A 20,667-nucleotide genomic window follows, 5' to 3' on the forward strand; every position below is an offset into this window, starting at 1 on the left:
TCTTCATCACAGCATACAATGTTTAGACAGCTGCTTAGCACTGACAAAGAAATTTATGGTGGTAATACAAAAATTGATGCTTTTGGAAATAAATAGCTACATAAAAACAGACCATAATAAAGATGAGCTGCATGTTTTGACAACGCACTGAAGACCTCAGTAAGGACAGTTTCTGAATCATGAACTGTTAGCTGTAGGAAAGTTGTATGGAGTTAAATAGTATTTTGAAACAAGGAAGGTTTTTGTGAAAATGATAATAGACTTGGTATTTGGAGCGTAATTCTGAAAGGCTGTTCCTAAGGAGAGGACGCAATTGACAGCAACTGCTAAGTGGGACTAACTTAAGTCCCACTCCAAGAGCTACTTGTTTGGTACAAAGTGTAGTCTGCTGTACTGTGAACAGTGTTGGCTTTGGGTACATAAACTGGTTGCTTATTTGTTTAAAGCTAGAATAGTGAAGCTGGGATTGGTAGGATACCAGCCCTGGAAGTTAGAGGAAGAGCTGCCAGAGGTGAGCATCATTTAGCATTACTGTTCATAAAACCTGAGTTTGTATATAGCAGAAGACTGAGTGGATAGAGTTGAGCTCTAAAGGCAGTCCTGTAAACTGGAGAGTTATGTTTGAAACCTTCTTTTGACACCGCTTTCAGCTTTTAATTCTCAATTCAAAATAGTAAGTTGAATGTCTCAATGTTTTTTCAAAAGATAGAAGTGAATTTGTAAACCTAAAATATACCTACCGTATTTGCCAGCGTACAAGACGACTGGGCGTATAAGATGACCCCCCCCCCCCCCCCAATATTTCCACTCAAAATATAGAGTGCGAGGAGGAAGAGGGGAAGCAGCTCTCTGGTGCTGTGTGGGCAAGCAGGCAGCTGGCTCAGCTGCGAGGAGGGCGAGAAGGAGAGGAAGCGGCCGGGCAGGCGGCAGTGAAGGAGGAGGAGGAAGAGGGGAAGCGGCTATCTGGCAGCGGGCGGGCGAGCGAGCAGGCAACTGGCTCAGCGGGGTGGCGGGCTCTGGCCATTCAAGCATGGCCGGCTCTGCTTCCCTCCCTCTGTCCAGACCGACCGACTGACTGCCCGACTCACTGCCTTCCTCCCCTGCCGGCGCAGCCCCACGTCACACACCCGGCGTATAAGACGACCCCCCCCAACTTGGAGGCGTGTTTTTGGGGCCAAAAAAGTCGTGCTGTATGCTGGCAAAAACGGTAGCAATTTTTTTCTTGTAAAATTAGTAGGGTATTGAATATTGAACCTGAGCCAAGTGGTATCTAGGTTTTAAATATGTCCTTCAGATACAATGACAATGCATGATTAATATATTATTTTTAAATTTTATTTGATAGATTGTTTTAAAATGGAAAAACAGTTCCTCTAAAAATCTGCCATGAATATTAATTTTTGAAACCAAAAGTTTAACAATGTTAATAGTTGTCACATTATGGACAAAATTATGTTTGTACAGTGAAAGCTGATAATGCCCTTACTTGACATTGGTAACAGTTAATTATGAGCTTTATAAGCCCCCATTTAACGTTCCATGACTTCCTAAGGCTCTCTTTTTCCCCTGGGGTAGCCTTTTGGAGCCTTGGGACAGGAAGGGGTGCCTTTAAAAGTCAGAGTTCACAGCTGTTTCATCGTTACCAGAATTGGGACTAATAGCAGATATCTAGTGGTGTGTTTTTTTTTAAAGACCTTCTTTCTTTCCTAAGGCTCTGCAAAACCTTCCTAGAGCAAAAAGGAGCCCTAGACAGTCTTGGGAACCTAAAAGGAGGCATAAAAAACTTTTAATTAGTTTTAATTATTACTGGTGCCAGGTGATGTCATCACGTCTGCTGCACAACTTTATGTGAAGAGCTTTTTGCTCTGTTTTCAAGCCATATTCCCAGGTGTAACATATTGCACACAATGTTGTTACACCTAACAGATTGCCGTATCTGTATAAGATGCACTTTTCCACCCCAAAAAGTGGGAGGGAAAGTGTCTGTGTCTTATGGAGCCAATACTGTAAAACAGCGCTCCCCAGGGTCCAGTGGGGGGATGGGGGGAGCCTCGGAAGGGTTGGAGAGTGCCTTCGAGGACCCTTCGGAGGCTCCCCCCCCCCCACAGGGCCAGCGGGGGCGAAATTGCGACTTTCCAGGACACTTTGGAGGCTTGGAAAGCCTCAGAAAGGTCCTGAAAGCTGGTGATTTTGCCCCACGGGGGGCAAGGGGAGCCTCCAAAGGGTCCAAGAGTGCCTTCCAGGACCCTTCGGTGGCTCTCCCCCCACCCCTGCGGGGCCAGCGAGGGCAAAATTGCAACCTTCCAGGACGCTTCGGAGGTTTGGAAAGCCTCAGAAGAGTCCTGGAAGCTGACAGTATCAACCCTGCTGGCCCCTTGGGTGTGGGGGGAGCCTCCAAATGGTCCTGGAAGGCACTCTCGAACCCTTCTGAGGCCCCCCTCCCCCGTGGGTCTAGCGGGCTGAAATTGCCAGAATATTTTTTTCCTGTTTTCCTCCCCTAAAAATGAAGTGCCTCTTGTGGAGAGGTGTGTCTTATGGAGTGAAAAATATGGTATTTCTAAGATCTGAACTGGATGACATTAGACTGAAGCACTCTCCCCGCCCTGCTTCCCCAGAAGTCTTTGGTGCAGTAGTCTGGGAGTTGGGGCCTGAGTGATTATTTCAGGAATGTTCCAAACAGTCACCATAAAGAGCCTAAGTTTAGGACAGTGGTAGTGCTCATTAATACCTTTTTGTGATGTATTTGCATGTAACAGCACCGTGTGAATACAGGACACAGGTAGGAGGAGAAATTGAATAGTCACTTAAAGCTAGTCAAGTTTTGTTCTTATGGTTGTCATAGCATTTATGTACTCTGCTATTTTTCAGCACAACCATACTATTGATTTAAGCCTAGACAGTTGTCAAATAGGATCAAAAGAATTCAATCTGGGTGAGAGATGATGATTCTAACAGAGTTTATGCCAGTGTTTTTGCTGTTTTTACTTACCCATATTTATTTCTGATCTTAGTCCTAGTATATTTACTGAAATATTATACTAATCTGTTGATCTATTACTTAATGTATCATGTTTCCTCGAAATTAAGACAGGGTCTTATATTAATTTTTGCTCAAAGATTGCATTAGGGCTTATTTTCAGGGGATGTTTTATTATTTTCATGTACAACAAGCTATATTTATCCAAATATAGTCATGTCATCTTCTGGTTGCTACACAGTGGTGGAGGGCAGAGTTTCACTTACCTGGAGCTTATTTTTGGGGTAGGGCTTATATTACGAGCATCCAGAAAAATCATACTAGGGCTTATTTTCAGGTTAGGTCTTATTCCACCTTCTTTGGATCCATGGCAATTTGCATACAGGAGAAATAGATCTACTGATGATGCTGTGTCCATCGTACTCCATACTGTATTGAGCCACTTAGAACAACAGGGAACTTGTGCGAGGCTGTTGTTTGTGGATTATAGCTCTGCTTTTAAAACCATTCTACCAAATAGGTTGTTTTTAAAAATGATCAACCTGGGATTACCTCAAGAGATCTGCATGTGGATAAAGGATTTTCTGACAGATAGGCCACAGTCAGTAAGGATGGGATCCCACCATTCTTCTACCCTGGTACTAAGTACAGGATCTCCCCAGGGCTGCGTGCTAAGTCCCTTCCTTTATTCCCTGTACACACATGATTGCACCCCACTATATAACACCAATGCAATTATTAAATTTGCGGATGATACGAGAGTGGTGGGACTCATAAATAAGAACAATGAGTCTGCTTATAGAAAGGAAGTACAAAGATTGATACTATGGTGTAAAGAAAATCATCTCACACTTAACATAAAAAAAACTAAAGAACTCATAATTGATTTTAGGAGGAAGAGAAATGTACATTTACCACTGTACATAAACGGTGAGGAAGTGGAGAGAGTTGGTAGTTTTAAATTTCTGGGTACTTACATCTCAGAGGACCTCTCATGGACTATAAATGCCAACATGCTAATAAAGAAGGCGCAGAAGAGGCTGTATTTCCTGAGAATGCTCGGGAAGTTAAATTTATCACAGCATTTACTTCTGTCCTACTATCGTAGCACCATTGAGAGTGTCCTAACCTATGGCATTCTGGCATGGTTTGGGAGTAGCTCTGTAGCGGACAAAAAAGCTCTACAGAGAACCATTAAAATTGCCCAGAATATCATCGGGCTCCAGCTACCAACCCTGGATGACATCTTCACATCCCACTGTCTAAGGAAATCACATAGCATCCTGAGAGACTCTTCCCATCCTGCTCATAACTTTTTTGAACTGTTACCGTCTGGCAGAAGATATAGAACAATTAAGACTCGGACCACATGTTTTCTCAATAGTTTTTATCCCAGAGCTATAACTGCAATTAATAATGAGCTTAAAGACCACCAGTAGTGAATAATTAGTTGGACTGTGAAGTATGACAGAAGTAAATGCTGAGATAAATTTAACTTGCCGAGCATTCTCAGGAAATACAGCCTCTTCTGTGCCTTCTTCATTAGCATGTTGGCATTTATAGTCCATGAGAGGTCCTCTGAGATGTAAGTACCCAGAAATTTAAAACTACCAACTCTCTCCACTTCCTCACCGTTTATGTACAGTGGTAAATGTACATTTCTCTTCCTCCTAAAATCAATTATGAGTTCTTTAGTTTTTTTGATGTTAAGTGTGAGATGATTTTCTTTACACCAAATTATCAACCTTTGTACTTCCTTTCTATAAGCAGACTCATTGTTCTTATTTATGAGCCCCACCACTGTCGTATCATCCACAAATTTAATAATTGCATTGGTGTTATACAGTGGGGTGCAATCATGTGTGTACAGGGAATAGAGGAAGGGACTTAGCACACAGCCCTGGGGAGCTCCTGTACTTAGTACCAGGGTAGAAGAATGGTGAGATCCCATCCTTACTGACTGTGGCCTATCTGTCAGAAAATCCTTTATCCACATGCAGATCTCCTGAGGTAATCCCAGGTTGATCATTTTAAAAAACAACCTATTTGGTAGAATGGTATTAAAAGCAGAGCTATAATCCACAAACAACAGCCTCGCATAAGTTCCCTGTTGTTCTAAGTGGCTCAATACAGTATGGAGTACAATGGACACAGCATCATCAGTAGATCTATTTTTCCTGTATGCAAATTGCCATGGGTCCAAAGAAGGTGGAAGACTAGCTTTAATGTAATCCAGCACCAATCTCTCAAAACATTTCATAACAACAGATGTTAAAGCTACTGGTCTATAATCATTGAGAGATACCACAGCTGACTGCTTGGGGACTGGCACTATAATAGATGTCTTCAGGCAAGTGGGGACTGAACACTGCAACAAGGATAGATTGAAAATATCCGTAAAAACTCCAGCTAATTCTGCAGCACAGCCCCTAATAACTCGTCCCATGATTCCATCTGGTCCAGCTGCCTTTCGAACGTTAATATTCTGGAAAGCGCGTCTCACATCTGAAATCTGCAGTACTAGTGGTTGTCTGTTGATGGTAGATTCTAGTGATGTATTATAGACAGTAGGTGCTGGAATAATGGTTGTTCCTGTTTCCACCTCAAAACGGCTGAAAAATTGATTTAACTGCTCAGCCAGAAAATCACTGCTGCTACACAGACTGTTTTTGTTACTCTGCCCCGTGATTTGTCTTAGGCCGTGCCATACTAGACGAGTGTCAGAACTCTCAAGATGTTGCTCAATTCTCTGGCTGTACATAGCTTTGGCATCCCTAATGCCCCTTTTCAGTTTAGCTCTGTCCTCTCTGTACTGTAGTTCATCACCAGAATGAAAAGCAGCATTTCTGGCTTTTAATAAAAGGCGCACTTCTCTATTTAGCCAAGGCTTGTTATTAGAAAACACTCGTACTTGTCTGGTAGTAGTAACAACATTGATGCAGCTTTTGATATAAAACAGTACTGTCGAGGCATAAGTATCAACATTGTCCTCCTCAAACAGTGCCCAATCAGTGCTCCTAAAGCAATCTTGAAGTTGCTCAGATGCATCCACTGGCCACACTTGTATTTCTCTAATTGATGGTCTGATTCTTTTAACAAGAGGTCTGTATGATGGAATCAAAAAAAGAGATATATTATCTGACTGTCCCAAGCTAGGCAATGGCTTCGTCTTATATCCATGTATGATGTTACTATATACCTGATCCAAGGTATTTTCCCCTCTAGTGGGACAGTCCACATACTGATAAAAGTTAGGGAGGACGGTCTTTCAACTGGCTTGATTGAAATCACCTGCTACCAGCAGCACTCCATCTGGGTAGGCCTGCTGCTGTTTGCTGATAGCAGTTAACAAACAACTCAAAGCTGTGGTTGTGTTAGCATCAGGAGGTATATATACTGCTGTTATTATAACAACATTAAACTCACGAGGCAGGTAAAAGGGGCGGCATTTCACTGCCAAATACTCCAAATCAGGAGAACAGTGAATGTCCATTATTTTAACATCTGTGCTCCAATTATCGTTAATTGCAAGCGCATGTACCAAGGTAGTGAGGGCCCCCACATCGAGATAGGGCCGCAGCTGGGCTATCCGCCTAACATGGTAGAAGGCGGTTCGTACCACGGATGCCACCTGGGATTCCATAGTGAGCGCCGGGTCCAGATGGATCCCCAAACTGCGGACCCCATCCTTGGCAGGGAGGGTCACCCCCCCAAAAGAGAGGGAGTTTCCCAAACCCCCCACTGTGGGGACACCCACCCTTAGCACCTCCGTCTTGTCCAGGTTCAGCCTCAGCCCGTTCTCCTGCATCCATTGCAGTATGGTCCCCAGGCAGCGCTGAAGGGACAGAACGGCATCTCCTGCTGTAGATGGAAAGGAGATGTAGATCTGAGTATCATCAGCATACTGATAACACCGAGCTCCACACCCCCGGATGACCCCTCCCAGCGGCCTCATATAGATATTGAACAGCATTGGGGAGATAATCGACCCCTGTGGGACTCCGCAATTGAGACTCCACGGGGCCGAGGCACTCTCTCCAAGCTGCACTCTCTGGGGGTGGTCCTCCAAGAAGGAACGGAGCCAGGCCAGTGCCAGGCCGCTGATTCCCAGCTCGGAGAGCCTCCCCAGGAGGATACAGTGGTCAATGGTATCAAAGGCCGCTGAGAGGTCGAGGAGGACCAGCAGGGACACTTTGCCCCTGTCAGCCTCCCCCAACAGGTCATCACACAGGGCGACCGATGCTGTTTCTGTACCATGGCGCGGCCTGAAGCCCGACAGAAATGGATCCAGGGCCTCTGTTTCGTCCAAGTGCGCCTGGAGCTAGTCGGCCACCACCCTCTCAACCACTTTGCTTAAGAAAGAAACATTGGCGACGGGCCTATAGTTGCCAATTTCATCTGCCGCCGAATTAGGTTTCTTTCTGATGGGCCTAATGAGTGTCTCCTTGAGGGCAGATGGAAACCTGCCCTCAAGGAGAGACTCATTAATTATTACAGTGGCCAATTCCGTTGTTATAGGCCTGGCTGCTTTGATTAGCCAGGCCAGGCAAGGGTCAAGGGAAGAGGTGGTGGCACGACAGTGATCAAGCGCCTTGGCCGCAGAATCAGGCGTGACAGGCTGAAAGGAATCGAAAGTCACCAGGCAAGACAGAGCGCTGGACATCTCTGCTCGACTCACTGTATTCAAAAAAGGAGAGAGGTCCCGGTGGATGGCCTCCACTTTCGATTTAAAAAATGCTGCAAACTGGTCCGGTGAAAAACTAGGAGGCCCATCACTCAGACCAGTTCCAGATAGGTCGCGCACTATACGGAATAATTCCGCCTGCTGGTTGGACGCTTCACTTACCCGGTTAGCGAAGTATGCTCAACTGGCAGCCTTTAACTTAGCCAGGTAAAGGTTAGTAGTGACCTTGACAGCTATCCAATTATAATCCGTCGGGTCCTTTCTCCATTTGCGCTCTAGCCGTCTCCTGACCCGCTTCAACGCCCGGAGATCCTGGTTAAACCAGGGTGCCGGGCGGGCTCTGCACTGGAGAGGGCGTTTAGGAGCGATCGTGTCTACAGCCCTAGCCACAGTGGCGAACCAGCCGTCAACCAGAGCCTCGACAGGAGCGCCAGCCAGGTCAGTCGTAACACCTCTCATGGCGTCCTGGAATCCAACTGGATCCAGTAGCCTTCGAGGGCGGACCATGACAATAGGTCCCTGCTCCCTGCGAGGGGGGAGAGTCATTTTGAGGGTACATTTTATTAGGTGGTGATCCAACCATGACAAGGGTACAGACTCTAGGTCAGTCACCATCGGACCACTCTCGCTCCCACTGGTGGAAAAAACCAGATCAAGTGTGTGGCCACCCACGTGGGTGGGGCCATTGACATGTTGGGACATGTTCAGGAAGGCCATGGTCTCCAAGAACTCAAGAGCTGGTCCGGAAGACTCTGCCCCCGTACACACATTGAAGTCCCCCAAGACCAATAGCTTTGGGGATCCCAACAGTGCCACAGAGACAAAGTCCACCAGCTCAGGTAGGGAAATGGCTGGGTCGTGGGGAGCACGGTAACCCAGCAAGATCCCAATACCATCCCTGGCCCCAACCGACACGTGGAGGGCCTCAAGACCCGGCTTTACCACTGAGGAGCGCCTAGTAACCTCCAAGATGGATTTGTAGACAATGGCTACTCCCCCTCCCCGGCCTTCCAGTCTACCCTGGTGTTGGACAGCATAACCGGGCGGACAGATGAGTGCTGGGGGGGACCGATTCTGTGGTATCTCAGTAGTCAGTGAACTTTTCAGTTACTCTTTGCCAGCCTTGTTTATGAGCGGCTGATATATTCAGCATCACCCACAGTGTGTTGTGGGTGGGTGTAAGGAACATTATTTAAAATACAGCTGAATTCTGAAATATTTGATGTTAATTTGGAATAGGACAAAACTGAGTGGAGTGTCTCAGGTTTGGATATAAGTGACAGGAATTAGAGGCCTTGTTCGGGTTAACCCTAACTGATGCTTTTACTTTGCTGTTTATGAACTTTCAAGCTTTGAAATGATAACATGAAAAGGTCCACTTGCGAAGTTTCATAAAAGACTAAAATGAAATAGAGGAATGTTATTGTGTTATCAGTTCATTAATCAATTCCATCGTTTCCTTCAGGTTCTTGCATTTTAATAAAATAGTCACATCCATCATAGTTGTGTACAAGAATACTGCAGCATTTTAGATAACTTTAGTTTGCGTCCTAGCCTTTTTGCTCACCTCTGTTGTATCCTCCATATTTTCACAATTCTGACAGAGAAGGCCACATTTTAGCTTCACTATAATCATCTTCTGTATTTTTTGCTGTGCTAGTCAAATGACATGCATTCTTTTAAAAAAATAGTATTTGGATAAATGGATTTTACTTGACTTGTGTCCAAGTTTGTGGTAAAAATTAACTGTATAATATAACTGGTTGCATAGTTGTTGTAAACACAGTTTGAAGTTTTAGGAAATCAACTTCAGTAAAGGTCAAGGGTATATTTAACTTCTACAGTCAACTTACAATTAGGATTTTCCACTTGCAGCTTTCAGTAAAGTTATTTCTCATATTTATTTCGTTTAAAATGATTGCAGAGGTTTCTTAAATGACTTCTGTTGCATTTTTAGGCACTTGTGAGGGTTCAATGGTTACCCCAGGCTTATCGGACACAAACACCGGAGGCGCGTGTTCTTGAAAAACAGAACTAGGGTTTATTGAAACGTCAAATAAAGAAGTGTCAACATTAAACTTGTCAGTAGTCTTTACTCTTGCCGCTAACGGGCCAAACGAGGGCGTCCATGCATCTTGTAAAAAGGGGTTGAAACTCTGGTCGTACCAAGGTCCCTTAGAAAACGGGTTATCTTCTACCGGTCCTTTAGCTTCAATGTCCACCTCAATTAAGGGTAAGGTCTCCTCATCTCCCTTCTCCAGGTCGAAGGGGCCGGCTCCCTCTGAATAGGGGTCCCAGGGTCCGGTAAATACCTCCTCCGGCGAACCTCCTCCAGACGCCATGCTCTCCTTTCCCTCTCTTCTCTCTCTACCTTCTCCTTTTCCTCCCTCAACCGCCTCCTCCACTCTCTAGCTTCTGATTCACCCCAATAAGATGGTCTGGGGGGTAAACCTCTTCTTCGGTAGTCTGCCTCTTCCCGAAGCACCCTGACCTTTTCACATCTCCCTGTCCAGGGATCCTCTACCCAGATTAACTCCCAACCCCTGGGTATCTTGTCTTTCTCCCCCTTTATCTCTCCATGCCCTGCCTCTACCAACGGTCGCTCCTCCACCCGGGTTCCCGCCTTTTCTGTCCCTGTCTGAGTGGCCACTGACAGTTTCCTCACATCCTGTTCTAACTCACAGGTATCGACACCCTGGTGTCTGATCGTGACGCGAATAGTCGTAGACACTGTTTGAGCCGCCTCCTCTCTTAAATGAGGATGACACTCCAGAGAGTGCCTCTATAGCCTCGCCTCGGGTCTCACAGCACTCAATTGATACAAGTCTAGATTTTGAAAAATTGCCTTTTTAAATCACATGGAATAGAATGAGAAAGATAAATCAAGCATATTTTAAAGCAGTATTTTTCCTATTAGCTAGCCATTGTCAGCGATTATTGCAGTGCAACTTCTAGACTTCCATTTTAAGTACGAAGAATGTCAGAATCTTTTCACTAAAACGCACTACAGTTAAAGCTATTTTTAAAAGAAGTAGAAAGCAAGACACCTTGAATGACTAGTTTTGGTGAAAAGGTTGTGATATTGATAAATATTTGATCAGTAAGGGATTTAAATATTTGATCAGTAAGGGATTTTTCTTACGTATAGTATTCTAATCCCTTGTCATTTAAGTGACATCTTTCTCTGCAGCTTTCTAGATGTATCTTGTATATATTATGGATATTTATGATTTTTATATTTGAGCCACTGAAATTCCAAATTTAAGTACTGACCTGTAAACGTGGAACTCATTCTGATTGTCTTACTGTGCACTTTTAACACATCCAGAGGGTTGCACTAGGCAGTAGAAACATGTAGCACAGACCACCTTCCAGAATGCAGGCCTTGATCCCACCCTACCCGTAGAATTTCAGCAGTAATTAGAGGAAATTCTCTTATTCTGTAATTCTCAAATTATACAGGAAATGGACAATATGTGTTTGTGTCAAAAGTTTCCATAAATATTTGAGTATATTAACGATGATAATTGGTTCCCAAAAATCGCTATTAAGCTGTTTCATCACTAAGCGAAACAGTTTCCCATAGAAATGCATTGAAAACCAGATAATCTGTTCCAATGGAAACGGATTGCCCTCCTTAAGCGAAAATCGCCATAGGAAACATCGCTAAGTGACACGGTTCCCCAATTGAAATGCATTGAAACCTATTCAATGCATCTCAATGGGGGGAAAATTACAACAAATTTAAAAAGAGTCGGAACAAAGTCAAATTAGTTTAACAAAGGGTTTATTAAGTGCACTTATGATTTCAAGCATTCTAAACATTTTAAAAACATTTTAAACATTTAAAAAACACCCAACATGAGGCTGTCAAAACCATCGTTAAGCGAAACAGGGGGACCCAAACTATCATCGCGATGCGAAGTATGGTCCCAAACATCACTATGCGAAAATCGCCCATAGGAACCATTGTTAAACAGTGCAAGATTGCGCCGAAAAAATCATCGCTAAGCGATTTCATTGTTAAACGAAGCAATCGCTAAGCAAGGCACCAGCGTATAGTCAATTTAGCCACATTTCCCCCTCCTGCTAATAAGATTGACGGCCCTGGATTTCCAGACCCTGGTAAAGTTTCTGTTATAGCAGTGTTGAGCCCTGATAACATCAAAGAAAATAGAAAGCATAAACCTAAAGCAGAAGTGAGAGATGGGTAAGGCAAGGATATTTGTCTGTTGCCTTGCTGGTACTCAATCCAGTTGTAAATAGATCTTGTTTTGTTTGGTCAGTAAGGGTGATCCCTTTGATTCAGAGGGGCTTAAATGAAAAAGAAACACATTTCCCCAAAGCACATAGCTGGAGCACATTCCACGTTTAAAAGGATGTACTAACAGTTCCCAGAGTGGAAAGGAGAACTGAAATTATTAATGAACAGAAAAAAAAAAGCTAAAAGATATGACACTGGAAGATGGGACCCTCAGGTCGGAAGGCGTCCAACATGTTACTCACCATTCAACTTCAAGAAATGATCACGTTACAATTTTAAGAAAGCAGTAGGGAAACTTTTTTTTTTTTTTTTTTTTTTTTTTTTTTTTTTGGTGGAATTTCAAAATCCAGAAGGGAGCATGCAAATATTTATCAGATTATTGGCAATGCAAATCCTAAACCTAAAATGAATGAGATAGGAGATGAGAATATTGGAAAGATATTTCGGTGATGCAAAAATTGAAGAGAAGGGAAGAAGGCAAAATAGGGGGTTAGGATGGCAGCAGTGGAGAGAAAATTTGGGTCAATGATGACCAGCAAATGGATGGGTATGTGGAACATGGTCTGATGGGAAATGTGATAGAAATTAGTCATTTGCATGGTTGAATAAGGGCATTTGTGTCCTGTGCTGGTTCTGGTTGTGAAATCAGATGCACAACTTACTATGCAAAGGGGAAGCCCATAAGGTGGGTGAAATGCAGTATAGGTTTTCTTCCGTCAGATTTTGGCTTCAGAGGCTGTGTCAATATTCTCAGGAGGGAGGGGTAAATGGAGATTTTATAGAAAAAGTTTTCATAGCTTCAGAAGTGGATGCACCTGGGTAGTGTAAAATATTACCTGGATTAAATTTGATAGTGTTGTCAAGGACCAGTTCTGCCAATCTGATAATGCGATGTGTGCTGTGTTGAATTATGTTTGTAATTTATAAATGATAAATACAAGATGTATATTTGTGCATAAATGTTTAAGCAGAACTTTATATATTTGCGAAGGCCTTTTTATAGTTTGTGAATGTTGCAAAATGCATCTTAAATGTAGCACATGTTGTGCTGTGTTTATAAGATTTTGTTTGAAAAGCTAAGCACGTGCATATGCTTTATATAGAAAAGCCTGCCTTTTGACTCAGGGATCCTGTTGTGAAAATATTTTTTAGAAAAAAGTAGTAAATCAAGTTATGCATTTACCCTCTTCTGTAATCCTAATATTTCTGGATTTTGCATCACTTTTACACAACTACTGTTTATTTTTGCCTGGGAACTTCTTGGTCTTGTTAGTTGTACCTGCATTGAGTATTGCATGCAACAACTATTACTTTGTGCTACTCAAAGCTGCTTCTTTTAATTTATCAGGGTGTTTTTTTTTTTACATAAGTGAACCAGTCTTATGTGGGTTTTCTAAAGTTTCTTGGACCTAGGTTCACACGTGGTGTATTTTGTCTGCTAAATTGAGTGATGTTGTCGTGCAAAGTGATTAAACATGTTAATGCCAATGTGTGATATTGCTTCAGGTTGTTTGTTTTGGTGACTTGCAGATGCATAGTTGAAAAATTGTTTAATTGTCTTACAGGTATCAAAAAGTATGTTGTTGGCTTAATTATCAAGACTTCATCTGATCCAACATGCGTTGAAGTGAGTGAGAATTCTTCAAGGTATTGTGCTTAATGGGCTCTTCCCTGGGGTAATTAAACACAGGACTTAAATGTTCTTTCTTGTTCTCTTTTCAGAAAGAGAAGGTTTACATTGGGAAGTTAAATATGATTCTTGTCCAGGTAAGTCTTCTCCCCCTGGCCTCGGCATCCTAGTGCTGAAACAGTTGAGTCTTAAGAAAGCTAGTATTACACTTCTTGTGTTTCTCATGTTTTACAGATACTGAAACAAGAATGGCCGAAACATTGGCCAACGTTCATCAGCGACATTGTTGGGGCCAGCAGGACAAGTGAGAGCCTTTGTCAGAACAACATGGTAATTCTGAAGCTGCTCAGTGAAGAGGTCTTTGACTTTTCCAGTGGGCAGATAACTCAAGTGAAAGCCAAACATCTGAAGGATAGGCAAGTGATTTTTTTCCCCCATAAAGTATACAAACAGGTTGTTGCATTCTTCGTTTTAATCCCTGGTTTTACATTGCGTGTGTTTGGAGATATGTTATATGGAAGCTGTTCCTTTATTTCTGAGACATCAGCTGAAATCTTGTTGCTTAGCGCCGTAAGTCGCACTGAAGTGGGCCCATTGAATTGGTGGGGGTCTGGCGAGTTAACTTTTTTGTATGTTCCATTGATTCAACTGACTTACTCTGGCTGTGATTTACTTTAGGGTAGTAAGTCAAAACTAGTGTATACCCATTTGAATCAGTGGAAACACGTGGAGGTGTTGACTCACAAAATCTTCACTGATTCAGTGGACCTATTCTAGTACAGCTAATTGTGCTAATCAACCAATTCTCGCCCATTACGTGTGTCTCTTAGGTTGATGACAATGTGGAAGTAGAACCATTTCAAATGTTACATTTTTAAAAGAACAGCCTAAAGAAGCAGTGCATGTTAGATAATCCCGTTTCTGTTGGAATTGGCCTTAGTAATTCACTGGTCACAGATGTGAACTATTCTAGAAAATCTTCAGGGCAGGGCAGGGGGGGCATTGCCCTCTCCTTGAGTCTATTGCAAGCTGTTCCTAGGGCATACAAAGTGTTACATTTTTTACATTTTCATTGAAAAACAAGGCCAGAGGGCAGGTGCATTGTTTAACAAAAAAAAAATTGACCTTCCAGGTGCACAATGCTATATTAAATTCCCACAGGCTTTGTTGGTAAAGTCCCCCCACCCAACATTGTGATAAATATGGTAGCAGACAAGTTCCCCTTGGTACATGGAACCTGCAGGACACGGTCACTTCCCCCCCCCCCCAAGCAATTTTGGAGTTGTACTTGCTGTTTAAAATGATAGTTGGTGTGAAATTTGGTTTTGCTTTTTCTTCTAGCATGTGCAATGAGTTCTCACAGATATTTCAGCTGTGTCAATTTGTAATGGTGAGTTTGATTGCAGTATAATTTTTACAAAGTTGTTGATTTATTGTAAGGGCAGACAAACTTATATGTAGCTTTGTTAACAGGAAAACTCACAAAATGCTCCTCTTGTTCATGCAACTTTGGAAACCCTGCTTCGATTCCTCAACTGGATTCCACTGGGCTATATTTTTGAGACCAAGCTAATCAGCACGCTGATATATAAAGTGAGTGTCTGTTCTAAACTAAGTAGTCCGCTGAGAAAAGAAATGGGATATTGTTTTCAGCTAATAAGTATGTCTCTTACACCTGGTTTTTTTCTCTCTTACAGTTTTTAAACGTCCCCATGTTCCGAAATGTTTCCCTGAAGTGCCTCACAGAAATTGCCGGTGTCAGTGTAAGTCAGTATGAGGAACAGTTTGTCACGCTCTTTACCTTGACTATGATGCAGCTGAAACAGGTAACGTGGAATTTAATACCATGTTGACTCTTGTAATGTTTTCACTAAGCAGTTGTCAGGTGTTGGTCCCTTCCCTGTTTGACCTGAAGTGAAGTTGCCAGGCCTTGACTCCCTCTAAAACTGTGCATAATGGGAGTGCCAGCAGATGGCAGTGCATAGGCTGATTGTAAACTTCCTTTGAGGAAATCAGATTAGCGGCTTTGGGATGAGTTTTGATGTAAGTCCCTCTCTGTAGCTGGAATGGTTTTGGTCCTAAGTAGCGGGCAGTATAGTCCCTGTATTCAGCTTGTGTGTTGTAGAATTCTTGTGACATCCTGGTCTTCACTGTATATGTAAGTTTGCTGCATTCTGGATATTAAGCTCGTATCTGGATAGGCTGCCAGCTTCAGTGGTAACTTGCATGTGGATTGATCTTGGGGGAACTATCTGTTTGATCTTGGGGGAACTATTGTTGGCCATCAATCTAAATATATTGCTCAAATTATGTTGGCATATATTTTGTGCTATCCAATATTATCGGATATTGAGTGTTTCTGTCGTCCTGGCTCAGTATTGTAATACAGTTGTAATACTCTGTTTTATATATGGGGGGTGTCTTGCTTGATTTGTTATTTACCTTTAGGTAATACCCGTGATTGTAATACAGGGCTTTATTTATTTTTTAGATTTATTTTATTAAAAATATTTTTATCGTGCCTTTCTCTTTAAAAAAGGACCCAAGGTGGTTTTGTGTAATGGTCTATATTACTATAGTGATGAGCTGTTTCCTTAGCTTCCTGAAAAAGCAACTGGAAAGCATGGAGCACAGAAGTATTTGCTGTAGATCTGTAGAGAGATGAATACCAAAATACATTTTTAAAATGTATTTGCAGATATGCGAAACCAGAATAATATATTGCTAGTATGAAAGAGATTTTCTGTTTAAGATTATAATTGAGTCCTACTTGTTCTTAGATGCTTCCTTTGAACACCAACATTCGACTTGCGTACTCCAATGGAAAAGATGATGAGCAGAACTTCATTCAGAATCTCAGCTTGTTTCTCTGTACCTTTCTAAAAGAGCATGGTCAACTTATAGAAAAACGTTTAAATCTGAGGGACACATTAATGGAAGTAAGTTCCCAGACAGGCTTTGCTTTATTTATGTAAGATAATGTATTTTCAAACAAATCTGTAAACTTCATGTGGTACCTCAAGTATTGTAAATAGCAATGGCATATTAAATCAGTATTATTTGCGTAAGGTCAGCCCATTTTCTTGTTAAATTATCACCATTTTTAGATACACTGTACTGAAAAGTAAGTTTAGAACGCTGTCAATCATGTAAGCTAACTGACTTTGATTATTAGACCAAATACTTGTCAATTAAGCAATGCTCCTGCACCAAAAATCTCTTTCCTCCCATGAAGCGCCAATAAGATGACAAGAGAAGTTAGACGTTGAACCATCTACCCTGTGGAGTAGGAAACGTTCTCACTGGTCATTTTTGCCTGTCCTCCCTACACCGACTTTTCTCTTGCTAGCAGTGGTCAGATTCAGTTCATATTTTCTTGAAAATAATTAGTCCTTCTAGTAGAGTAGCTTCTCTAAAACTTGATTAGACTGTGTAGAGTTTCAATTTTTAAGTATACTTCAGGTATACTTGGTCAGTTCAAATGCTGCCTGAGTAATTTAACTCCTGTATGTGTTTACTTTAGGCTCTTCATTACATGCTACTGGTATCTGAAGTTGAAGAAACTGAAATATTTAAGATTTGTCTGGAGTACTGGAATCACTTGGCTGCTGAACTATATAGAGAGAGTCCATTTTCAACATCTGCTTCTCCCTTGCTTTCGGGCACTCAGCATTTTGATGTTCCCCCTAGGAGACAACTTTATCTGCCTGTTCTGTCTAAGGTAAAGGACATATCCAAGCTTGATTACAGTCCCTGTCATGGCTGTGATTATAATTTTTAGTATTACTATGTTGTTTCACGATCCAGTAGCTTGCAAAGGAATTCCATTGGTATTTTATAGATTTGGATAGCTACAGCCTATAAAGTGGGGGCCTGTTTTTGTGAGGGATAACTTCTCTGATCAGGAACATTCTGAAAGACACTTGGATTCATTGGTTATGGCATTTATTTTTTAAAAAAATTCATGGACTATATTTTCTTGGTACAGCAGACTCCCAAGAGATCAAGGAATAATCCTTGACTTGAAATCTTTCCTCCTCGAGTGTGACGCATTTTTCTTAACCATAGGTGCGATTATTGATGGTCAGTCGCATGGCAAAACCAGAAGAAGTGCTTGTTGTGGAAAATGACCAGGGGGAAGTTGTCCGAGAATTCATGAAAGATACGGATTCCATCAATTTGTACAAGAACATGAGGGAAACTCTAGGTAAGTTCATTTACGTTTGTCTAATTTAGCAGCCTTCCAGTCTGTTCTGTTGATGCATATAATATTGCCCCACAGTTCATTAAAGTGGAAGTCTTACTTGTCCAGTTTGTATGCAAGGGCCATCTATTTCAAAATAGTGCATGAAGCTACATTATGCATGGCATTCTGTGATTAGGTTCGTTATTTGCCATGTGCGACCCCTGTCTTGGCGCCGGAATGAGAGTCGGAGGCTGCTCCTTAGGTTTAACACAACTAGATGTATTCGTATACAAACTCAACTCCATTGGCTCAAACGGATCCATTAAACTAAGTTCTGGCAACGGATGATAATCCTTAACATCAGGTGTTAGAATGTCTGTCCTTATAGAGGGACGGGACCAAACCCCTCCTTGTCGGTCATGGGCCTTAGGGGGGTGCTCCTCACCGCACACACTGTCCCACAGCAAGGGTGTCACGCCCAGTCTCCCTCGTTGTGGCTGGAGTAAAGAGGGACTGGGACGGATCACCCTCCTCCCCCCACGCTGGTTGCGCGGATACACCAGTACTGTCCATTCCAGTGGTTCGAATCCTTCTTCGCACGCAGATCTGTAGGATCAGATAGTAGTCCGCCACCAGCTTGTAGGTTTGGAAACTCCCTGAGCAGTGTGGAAAAGCCCTCCTGTCCGGCACTCCACTCAGTCTGGACTGCCCGGTCCTTCTTGTCAGGATGTGTGCCCGTTAGAATGTTAAAACTTTGCGCGCCTTCTGTCCCCTTTATATCCCCCTCGCATACAATTAAGTCTAGCTCCTCCCTTCTCTCGTCAGCCAAACACACCTCCAAACTCTCTTTCTCCTCTACTTGCTCCTGTTCTATGTCAACCAGTATTCCTTCCATGCACCCCTGCCCTCTTTCCGCTCCCTGTTGCTGGGAGGACGGCACACATTCTCTCTCTCCTTCACACTTTCTTAAAGCAGCTTGAGGCACATTTGTTTACGATATGAGTGTGTCTGAGTTTTTAGCCTCTTGGCCATTGTCTATTTTGTTTTGATAGTCCCCGTGGGCTGTAAAGGTCTACCTAACCAAATAAGAACCATTTTTTTTCAATTTAGCTGTGTTTGTTTTTCCCCAAAATATCCCTTCTTTGACAAACACCTCAATAGGGTACAGTGGGGTCTTGACTTGAGAACTTAATCCGTATTGGAAGGCGGTTCTCAAGTCAAAAAGTCTGTAAGTCAAGTCTCCATTGACCTACAGTGCATTGAAAACCGATTAATCCTGTAACAGGCCGTTTTTGTTCCATTTTGGGTTTTTTCTGTTCTGTAAGTCAAATCTCAGTCTGCAAGTCAAACCTAAATTTTGCGGCCAGAGAAATCTGTAACTCAAAAAGTCTGTAAGTCAAGCCGTCTGTAAGTCAAGGGTCCACTGTAATGTGATTTTCTTGTATGTTTATCTAACTACAGTTAATTTGATACAGTATAGCCTGTATCTGTTTCAACATTAGGTATATGATTTGTTAGGCTGAAATCGCTTTCTGAATCTCTGGAAGGAATCCACTATTCATTTTCCAAGATGCCTAATTTGTTTAATTCATTGTTTGTTCCAGTTTACCTTACCCACTTGGACTACGCAGATACCGAACGGATAATGACAGAGAAGCTTCACAATCAAGTAAATGGTACTGAATGGTCCTGGAAAAATCTCAACACTCTCTGTTGGGCTATAGGCTCAATCAGTGGAGCAATGCATGAAGAAGATGAGAAGAGGTTTCTTGTAACAGTAATAAAGGTAGGGGAAGATGAATAAATGCTACTCTCTTTTTCTGGGAACAACAATTTTGCCAGAAAGATACAATGTAGTAGTATTTTTGTATCTGAACAGTAGTACCAGGAAAGAGAAGCCAAGCTGTGGCATGGGGAATTTGTTGTCATTGCGGATACTGCAGTATCCATGATGAACGAATAGGATGTGCACCTGCCCGGAAAGACGTCCTTTCCTTCAGCTCAGTCGACCCAGGCCAGCTGCTCTTTGGAGCATATTTTTCAGGGAACGAAGGAAACCATGCTTTCTCTGGCTGACTGACAGGGTGGACTTCACCTTATTATGTTCTTCCTAGGGGACAGGGGCTATAAACGTCTCTTAACAGCTGTTAGTCTTCTGGTTTGTGGATGGAGGAGGGCTGTGGTGTGCTCCCTTTTAGCTGGAGAAATTGAGCAGAATGGTAGGGGGGACGTGGAACAAGATTTGGGAAGTTCTCTAAAATGGGTTGAAAGAATAGGAAAAAGTTTCTAATGTACGTTAAAAATTTTTAATGATCCTGCCATGATGAGAACGGGTAGGCTTTGGGAGAAGGACTACCACGTTGACACTGTGTGTGGCAGCTACACTGCTACAAAAGCAGTGAGATTTGGAATATACAGGACACAAGCAGTGCCTAATTAAAGAACTCATTGCCACAAAACAAAGTAATGAATTCATTGGAAGTAATGGCTTTCAGTTTGTCTTGTTCTCTTTGTACCGAATTCAGTTAATAAAGGCAGAATTTTATTTTTATTTATTTTATTAGATTTATACCCTGTCCATCTAGACCAAAGGTCTACTCTGGACTTCTAAAAACAGAGTAATGAGATTCTGTTAGTGATTTCTAATCTTTTCTAGGGGAAAAAAAAGTGGAACCATGTGGTGCAGATCAGATACATTTTTCTCTCTTTTGTAGGATCTTCTGGGACTCTGCGAGCAGAAAAGAGGAAAAGATAATAAAGCTATTATAGCATCCAATATAATGTATATAGTAGGGCAATATCCAAGGTTTCTGAGAGCCCACTGGAAGTTTCTGAAGACAGTCGTCAACAAGCTGTTTGAATTTATGCATGGTAACTTAACCTGGAATTTTATTTCCCATTTGCAGAAATAACTATTCTTCGTGAC

The 20,667-nt window shown here is 42.4% G+C and overlaps 1 protein-coding gene across 7 annotated transcripts in view; it reads left to right on the forward strand.

Moving 5' to 3' along the window:
* Positions 1-20,667, forward strand: part of XPO1 (exportin 1) — a 45,514-nt gene that overhangs the window by 14,635 nt on the left and 10,212 nt on the right. For all 7 annotated transcript variants that reach the window (XM_020815054.3, XM_020815052.3, XM_078382078.1 and 4 more), the window contains 11 exons: positions 13,491-13,552; positions 13,648-13,692; positions 13,790-13,971; positions 14,897-14,945; positions 15,029-15,148; positions 15,253-15,381; positions 16,336-16,494; positions 17,079-17,276; positions 17,624-17,762; positions 19,346-19,527; positions 20,456-20,612. In XM_020815054.3, the coding sequence (XP_020670713.2) occupies positions 13,491-13,552; positions 13,648-13,692; positions 13,790-13,971; positions 14,897-14,945; positions 15,029-15,148; positions 15,253-15,381; positions 16,336-16,494; positions 17,079-17,276; positions 17,624-17,762; positions 19,346-19,527; positions 20,456-20,612 (1,422 nt within the window). The remainder of the gene's footprint in view (positions 1-13,490; positions 13,553-13,647; positions 13,693-13,789; positions 13,972-14,896; positions 14,946-15,028; positions 15,149-15,252; positions 15,382-16,335; positions 16,495-17,078; positions 17,277-17,623; positions 17,763-19,345; positions 19,528-20,455; positions 20,613-20,667) is intronic.

This window comes from Pogona vitticeps, chromosome 1 (genome assembly GCF_051106095.1).
Source record: "Pogona vitticeps strain Pit_001003342236 chromosome 1, PviZW2.1, whole genome shotgun sequence".
Taxonomy (NCBI): domain Eukaryota; kingdom Metazoa; phylum Chordata; class Lepidosauria; order Squamata; family Agamidae; genus Pogona; species Pogona vitticeps.